At 31.6% G+C, this 9145-nt stretch overlaps 1 protein-coding gene across 2 annotated transcripts in view; it reads left to right on the forward strand.

Moving 5' to 3' along the window:
- Positions 1-8907, forward strand: part of LOC117113395 (neuronal acetylcholine receptor subunit alpha-7-like) — a 10164-nt gene extending 1257 nt beyond the window's left edge. The window contains exons 2-6 of one of the 2 annotated variants that reach the window (XM_033256713.1): positions 660-865; positions 1063-1107; positions 2241-2347; positions 7576-8117; positions 8401-8907. In XM_033256713.1, coding sequence (XP_033112604.1) covers positions 660-865; positions 1063-1107; positions 2241-2347; positions 7576-8117; positions 8401-8726 — 1226 coding nt within the window. In that variant the 3' untranslated portion in view covers positions 8727-8907. The remainder of the gene's footprint in view (positions 1-659; positions 866-1062; positions 1108-2240; positions 2348-7575; positions 8118-8400) is intronic. The other variant, XM_033256714.1, reaches the window with a different exon arrangement.
- The last annotated feature ends 238 nt before the right edge of the window (positions 8908-9145 follow it).

Here is a 9145-nt window from a genome sequence, read left to right on the forward strand (position 1 = left end):
AATACTTCCAACATGTACCACAATCCTCAAAGGTGGCACCTGGATTTGGTTGATTTTAGAGTCTACTAATAATATTAGTGACTCTAAAATCAATAATATTATATCTTTACATATTATAATTAGGCCGATGTCAAAAATAAAAATATTTTTTTTGTCCTCTGCGAATTGTGGTTTTTCTCCTACAGGGGCGCCTTGACGTACTCGTTTTAAGATTTGTAGGAGTATTTTGGTGTTAATCACACCAATGTTAATCTACTAAGTTCAAAGACTTGTTTCTAGTGAGGTGGTGAACTGGGTAGTATCTATTCTGAAAGTTTTACTGCGTTCTTTAACATGCACATCAGCCACACGGGTCTAACAGCTTAAACGTCTAATCCCGAACACGGTACGCTATCGTAACATGTATCCCTATTTCAGCCCTTTAAATGAAACACAAGAACAGTGGTTGGAATTGATACGGCAATAAAATGTTCTCTCTCAGACATTCACACACACACACACACACACACACACAATCACACTCCACCCCCACCAACACACGCCGACAAAAGCATCCAATCAGTATTAGAATTTCGTGTAAGACTGGTGTAACTATAGCCTAAAAACAATAGAAAACAACAGTGGTCCTACACGTCATTCTTTTCTCTTTTTCTTTAAAGTCAGCGTAAAACCTGTAAAGTGTGTTACACTGGCATTTGGTGATTCTTTCATAGTAAAAAGTGTGACGATTACAAGAAACAATGCAACACGCATAACTGAGGCACTTGAGGAAAACCTAGGACCGTCGACAAATCGACCTGTACTCAACTCAGGGACAGCAGTCAATGTATCGCTGTCATTTGTGTTAACCCAAATTATTGAGCTGGTAAGTTTGTACCGTCAAAGATTATAACTAAGTAATAACTAGCCCCTGTCTCTTATACACATCTAGATGTGTATAAGAGACAGATATATATATATGCATATATAAAACATGTAGGAACATAAGATGCTATTATCGTATAAGCCCTTCAACAAAGGGTTCTTTTTCAATTAAATAAACCAGTTTTATAATAATTTCAGAATGATATGCTACAAGAACTAAAAGTCGCTGGTTGGTTTAAAATGGTAAGATATCTCAGGCCATATTTTCTTTCATATCAATGGTAAGACGACGAATGCCGATATTTTATCATCGATCAACTTACTTTTTATATAATGGATCTTTCCGCTAAACTCCGCCACTGGATACTGTTGCTAAGGTTCCACAAAGCGTAAATGTACACGTGTGTTTGTTGGACACTCGCGTACACTGTTCTGATTGGTCATTTTTAAAGTTTGATTGACACTCTGAAAAGGTCCATTGTTGTGACATATTGATCCTAATTTGCATAGTGACGATAAAGACCATATCTTTCATTTCATACTTTCTGACATTTTGATGATTTTCTCATAATTCTGTCTTCTTTCAAAATATTAAAAACTAAATATATAATTCTAATAATAAAAGTAGGAGCCGTATTATTCTATAGCATAAAATACAAACAAAATGAATACAGTAACACCTTCTGTAGACTAACAAAAAATTAATGAAACACAAGCTTTCGCTAGCTTGAGCTAGCTTCATCAGTTGAATGAAGTGAAAAGCACATAGTCAAACTGAATAAACTCTAATTGTATGCAAATGAGCAATATAAAAGTATAATAGAATATCAGGCTCGAAAAGACCAGGGATAAACAAAGCATCATGGATGAAAGGTCAATGAATTATAAACAAATAACAAGTGCACAGTAAACACAGCAAATGGCAACAAATCGGGGTAGATAAAAAAAAATAGCGAAACAGAAAAAATAGCATAAAAATCAACAGAATATAATTCTAGTTTCTCGCTCTACATTATTATTAGCTGGCATTCAGATTATTTACTCATTTATTTATTTCTTATTCAGTCACAAATACACAAAATTTACAAAACAATTGAATCAAAAAGACAGTAATACAGCTAAGTTGGCTGGAAATAATAACAGAATTAAAAACTATACCTTAATTTAAGTTCAATTAAATTTAAATAAACTCTGATAAAGTTAAAAAAAAAATTCTTTCCAATTGTGAAAAAGCTATCATGAGTATCACGTTGGAATATACTAACTGACCGCATTTTTAAAATTTGAATGTTAATAAATAGAAAATACTTTCAAAGTGTTATATGACTTGAATATGACTAATCTTTATAATTCTTTATCATTTCTACATATTGAAGGGTTGGCAAGACAAACGAATTAGCTGGAATGCGTCTGAATATAATGTCAGTTGTGTACATATCAACAAAGATAAGATTTGGATACCTGATATAACTCTGGACAACAAGTGAGTGCTTCTGATCTAAAAGCCATTTTAAGTCAGTAGTGACGTCATCACTTTCATTTGCGCTGAATTTGCCTATCATCGATTTATCAATAATTCGATATAGTGCCTCTGATATTTTGCTTTTCCTGTGCAAAATGGTAAACGCTGAGGCGATTTAACTACAGTGCATTGCGATGGAATATTTTGTTGGCAGGCCAAGCTCATCGAGGCTAAGCACACATGACGAAGTGCGCAGAACTGATCGGTTTCATTGACGATTCGTCAGCAGAATGCCCGGCCTTAATAGTGATAGGTCATAATTATCAATACAGTACTAATAAGTTTACATCATTATCTGCAATGTTACTATAGGATAGAAAGCATCAACATCGTCATACCTTGTCTACTCTACTCAGTAATGCTGCCCTAATTTTATTTATAAACTTTCTATTCTCTATGCCATTTTATCACTCGTCACTCGATTCCTTTTTAATAATACAACTAATAAATACCACCGACAAAGAGCTAACTACCACGGGAAAGACAAAAAACAAAACAAAAAAAAACAAAAAAAAAACAACAAAAAAACACACAAACACACTAATAGTATAAAACCAGGAACACAGTGAGAAATATATGCACAATCCAAAAGCTAAAAAAAAGGAAAACAGTAAAAAAGAAAACAAGCAAAGGCAACAGAAGGATCCCATAAATCCAACCACCGGAACACCAGAAATAAAAACCAAAAAGCAAGCAAACAAATAAACAAAAGAGCAAAAAATATAACAAAACGGCAACGTTGCAGTAGCAGGTGAATCAACCATGGAGGAATTCCTCCAGAAACCAAAAAGAAAAGGCTGGCAAAACTTTGTTATACAAGATTTCATCATAATGTTTCTTCCTTAGTTGTAGAAAAATGATAAAATACACATAAAATAGCTACAATAATTAAAAGCGTTTGCACTTCCACAGAACATAAAAATACAGTTGAAAACTTTAACGTTGAAAAATTACAGAAATCACAAGAAAAACGGAAATCATGGCAAATTCTCAAAATTCAGGCGTTAAAATTAAAAATTTGCAGTACATTTGTTTTATAATGAATAAAAAGTGTAGCCGCGTTTGTCTGTTAAAGAAAAATATGAAATATTATTATTATTATTATTGTCAGTGTATGAGGTCATGATTTTCCATAACTCTACAACAAAACAAATAAAATAAAAAGACATGACGGTACTTAAACTGTTAGAGCACCGCAACTCACTAAAATCATTCATTGCGTCAAACGGATGAAGTTAATGAATAGGCCTAAGTTGTGATGTAAATAAGCCAAAAAATGCTCTAATGTATGTTATACCAATATTTATATACATGAATAGGTAGATAAATGAGCAGGTATCAATTATGTGACCTATGGTATTTATTTAAAGAGTTTTTGCCTTAATTTTTGAGACTTCATTTGGTGTAGGACTTTCAAGTTCAATTTATTCACAAAAATCGATGAAAATGTGTAAAAATAGCTTGCGCTAATCGTAGTTTAATCCTATCTACAGTACATAGTAATTTTCTCAAATCATTTTAACATAACAGTTTTAAACTATCCTTAATTTCGAATGAGAACCTACGGAAAAATAAACTATAAGATAACTTACTTAATGAAACCTCATTGATTGAGGCGAAAATTCGTTAATGAATATTATCGTTAGATCAACTCCTTTAAGAATTACAGTAGCAAGTAAAAAATTAACGTTAGTGAACTTAACGGTTAACAGAACTGCAACATAATTTTGTATTGCCATAAAAATAAAGAATGAGCGAATCCTCTTAACCCTGCCACTTGGATATTGTTACAGAGGTCTGCGTTTATTTTGAATTTATAAAAAAAAAAGGAGAGATTAGATAATATATAAACAAGCAAACAATAAAAGTACAGAACTGAACAGCAACATGAAAATGACGAGAATTACCTATCAGAAGTTCACGATTAACAATTTCAGTTATTGTTTCATTAGTAAGATGCTATCACATGTTTTATGTTCTCACCATTAAATTTAAGAGGAACATACATTTAAAAGATGAACATAACATTTTCTTGATTTTAGTAATTACAAAATATTCAGTTAATTATATTCTTAAGAACAAAAAAATGTAATTTTGATTGACTTACTTCGTATATCAATAAGAAAATTAAATAAATTCAAAAGAACATATTTTTTGGTTAAAATGTTATTTTATTTATTTATTTTTTTTTTGTGAAAAATACCTGCAAATACACCAGATTGAAGTTAAACATTTCTGGAAATTGTGATTCCGCTTCAGTGAAATTGGCCAAAACTAAATTATTTTAGTATTAAATGCATGGTGTATGTTGGAAAATAAAATGTTATTCATGACTTATGTTTTTTTGATCTATGGATATGCAATTCCTGCCAAAAAGTAAAATATAACTGGCAATTTATTTGATGTTAGATTCTTTATAAAAACTAAATTATTTCAGTTTTAACAATAAAAAAAAAGAAAAAAAAAATTGATACAGAATTTTATCATTGGGGGTAATTTTTACCTACGTGTCATTTGGGGCCCATTTTTACCAGGACAATTTTTGCCCGGACCATTCTTACCAGGGCCATTTTCACAGAGGCCACTTTTACTGAGGCCATTTTTACCTACATTCGATCCTTCACCTATATTCATTTCCAAGACCTTGTACCGAACCTTTTAAAATAGTTTCTGCTAGAGCATCAACACTTTAGTGTTATTCATCATGGTACAGTAGATCTTAAACGACAATAATGCCGTTGAAGCCCCTATTCTGTAGGTCTAATTTCTAGTGACAAATTCTGCTGATTTGCGTACTGCCTATAATTTCACCATGGTTGAAAGTTAGCCTCGTACTACGTATTGAGATTTGGTCGTTTGATGTTCTTTGTTATTTTATTTGTCTTAAAATCTTACTTGACATAAATTGCAGGGTCTTTGTTTATAATTACGTATTATAATTGCTACTATAAAACAATTTCGAAAGTAATTAAAATCTCAAACAAACGGATTTTTGCACTTGCTGAACCTTAAAAAAATATATAAAACAGTCTTGTTTGGGACCTCATAACTGAAAAAAGCATTTTGGCTAATAGAGCTATCCTGTAGTTTCAATTTTTAATTTGCTTGTTTTGTTATTGTTGTACCCTAGTTCGAATTATTTTCCTTATATGATGATGGAAAGCAATAAATGCAAACAAACAGATAATTAACTTCATAATAACTTAAGCTTAGTTATATCTTCTCTAAACTAGTAATAATAACAAGGGCGTCGGAGGCGGTCCGACTGGTCCGGTTTTGGCCTGACCAATAATTTAGAACTCAATATCGTTTGTAAACCAAATTCTACTTTCTCTGACGCAATCAAACATAACCTGCACATTCAAATTTGGAGGGGGCCGGCTGGGACCTCCCTCGAACTTTTCAGTGGTAGTTCCGATGTGCCCTTTTTCGAGAGTGCAGTCATTACACAGGTTAAAAATGATATATCTAGAAAAATAATGACTAAATCACAATTAGTTTTTAAAATAATATAAAAAAACACAGTGTATTGCAAAAATTATATAAAAATAAATTGTTCAAATTTCTTAACAATTCCATAATTATATGAAATAAGATGCTTATTCTTCAATGAATGAATAAATAAAGTGCAAGAAACACGAACACATTATATAATGCAATATGAATAAAAATGACTATAGGTCTATTATATTTATACAAGTTGACGGATGTTGTGAAATACCTAAAAAAGATTCTAGATTCAAGGACACTTTATTGTCCATTTTAAAATAGGAATTTGTTTTCCCTTTGCAACAGTCTTGGTTAAGAAGGATAAAATTACATTAAAAATCACACGACAAAACAACTTGGCAAATACGTTAAGATATTAACAATTTAAAATAGTAAAGTAGGAAAAAGTCAAAATAAAAATCACTGTTTAAAACTTAAAATTTACTATGTGTATCTAAGGAACAGACCAGCTATTTTAGTAAAGATTAAAACTATAAAAACCTAGCATTTTGCTATAAAATAATGACAGCATGCTAATTAAATAAAACATGTGTTATGTATACACAGGATACATTATGCATATTCCTCCATGAATAAATGAAAATGCAAGAACAGGAACAAAATTATATTACCGTATGTAATACAATATGAATAAAAATGAATGTGCGTCTATTATATTGATACGAGTTGACGGATATTGTGAAATACATAGCCTATAAAACTATGTAGCCTAAATAAATTAACATGTGTTTTGAATACACAGGGACACAGGGTATAATATGCTATGCATTATTTAGTAAACCTATTAAATGTATTTTGAATTAAGCTAGGTGAATACGTTAGATTTTCAAATAACAGACTCCTAGTAATTTTTTATTATTATTATTTAGTAAAGTTTTGGTTTAATAATGGCAGGAGGACCATGTATGTAGGTATTCCTATCATATGAACAGATTTACCAGGTGATAAGTACTCAATAGAGCAATAAGAATCACTGATGCCCGGGGCATCAACTTTGGGTGGAGGGTCAATATTAGAATAAGGTACTGTACGTTTCTACAGGGGTTCTACTGAGGCCCTACAACAGTTCTTATCAGGGTGGTAGGACAAACGCCAGGGAAAATCAGCAATTTTGATTAGATACTTATTAACTGATAGATTAGGCCTACTTCTTAATCAATTCAATTGATCGATTTACACTTTTTTGATTAAAAAATTACTATGACATGGCCTGGCCGCCCAATATACATGCGTACAACCCGTAGCTGAGCTATGGCCCTGGTTCGAGACGAATACGTGTCAATTCTTTTAGAGTATTTTGCAACATACTAGCAGGCCGTATGGTAATACATCGGCTAGTGTAAAACATCATTTTTAAATATATAATTTTTATTGTTAAAGCAATGTTTAACTACTAGTACTTGTACGTACGTTAATATTTATGAAATCCCATGGTGACAAATATAATGGTTAAATGATATATTTAGTACAAGTAGCCTATGAATGATTGATATAATAGAATCATGGACCTATTAATAAGTTAATAGGTCTATGAAAGAATAGTGCGTGTTTGAGCTATAGACAAAAACAAAACTAATGAAAAGAAGTCATGTTAATGCAATGATGATTAAGTATATTTGGCCGGACCAATAAAAATAGCTTCCGACGCCCTGAATAATAATTTATAATTTATTCACTAGCCTTGACGAGGAATACAATCAGTTTCTACCAAATACACCAGTGCAGGTTTGCTCAGACGGAAGTGTAATATATGCAACGTATGCTATATTTCGAAGTTCATGCCACATCAACATCAAGTTATTCCCATACGATAATCAAACCTGCAAACTGCGATTTTCGTCTTGGATTCACAATATTGATGAGCTAGACATGTACCCGCAAGCTCGTTCAGAAGAGCAGGAGGTGCAGTTTCAACCCAACGGAATATGGGAGCTAATTAATGTAAATGCAAATCGAGAAGTGGATAAATACAAGCCAGACTCCAACCCGTTTGTGTACGCCGTCTTTGCCATTGAACTCAAGCGACACTTCGAGTTTCAGTTACTATTTATTTTGATTCCTTACTTCTTCTGCTCTTTTCTCATCTGTTTGATGTTCTTTGTTCCATTTGAAAGCGGTGAGAAACTATCGTACGGAATCACAGCTGTCCTAGGAATGATTGTCTTCCAACAAATTATTGCATTTTCTCTGCCTCCCGTTGGAAATGAATCCTCTATTGCTGGTAATTAAATTTCCATCATTTTCAATACTATGATAAATTGACAATACAACAATTGATGATAATTAGTGGTAGTGATAAAGATGATAGTTATGGGTGCTCAATTGTGATTAATTTAAAAGAATGACGTAGTCAAAAACGCTTTCAACGACATTCTGAAGTGTATGAGTATACACAACATCTGGCATTTTTTATATATTAAAAATCATCTATATTATAAAACAAAGATTCTACAAAAATAATTAAATATTTAAACATCAACCTTATTCACTAAATTTATTTTCAGGAAAGTACTTTACTTCAGTGATATGTATTGGAATCATATCAGTGTTTGTGGAGATTATGGTTAATAACGTATATACTCAAGGAAATGTTTACAAGGCATGCGTATATGTATTCAAGTACCGCAAAGGAGAGAAAAAGGACCGTTCAGGAGAGGAAAATAAATCAGACAGCAACCACGAGACAGTACATGCTAACCAACAACGAGATGACACCAAACACATCAAGGCGTTACAACATTATTGTGCTATTTTTGATTTCTTCTTTGGAATTTTGTGTCTAATATTAATTTTCATATTCATGATCTGGTTTTTAATTGTAAGTTATTAGTAAACAAATCAGAGGATATTCGTAATTTTTGTCACAGGTGGTGAGTATGTGGAAACAAAAGGAAAGGTTCACGCCACAAGATTTGATTGAAATCGTCATTTTTTTTTTCAATAAGGAAATATAGAGTAATATATAGCCTTCTATTTAAATTAAAATCTAGCAACTAACCAGCTCAATTCTATTTGATTCCCTCATCCATTTGTTGTTGCTGTCTGTCTCAGTTAGTCGGTCTGTAATAATAATAATAATAATAATAATAATAATAATAATAATAATAATAATAATAATAATAACAATAATATTATTAATAATAATAATTATTATTTATTATTATTATTTTTATTTATTTATTATTATTTTTATATTTTTTTTCTTTGTCCTGTTTTGTTCTGTGTGGCCTCTGTCCCTTTTTACCTCTT

Source organism: Anneissia japonica, unplaced genomic scaffold (genome assembly GCF_011630105.1).
Source record: "Anneissia japonica isolate Jap-2015-1 unplaced genomic scaffold, ASM1163010v1 scaffold493_len2256704_cov171, whole genome shotgun sequence".
Classification (NCBI taxonomy): domain Eukaryota; kingdom Metazoa; phylum Echinodermata; class Crinoidea; order Comatulida; family Comatulidae; genus Anneissia; species Anneissia japonica.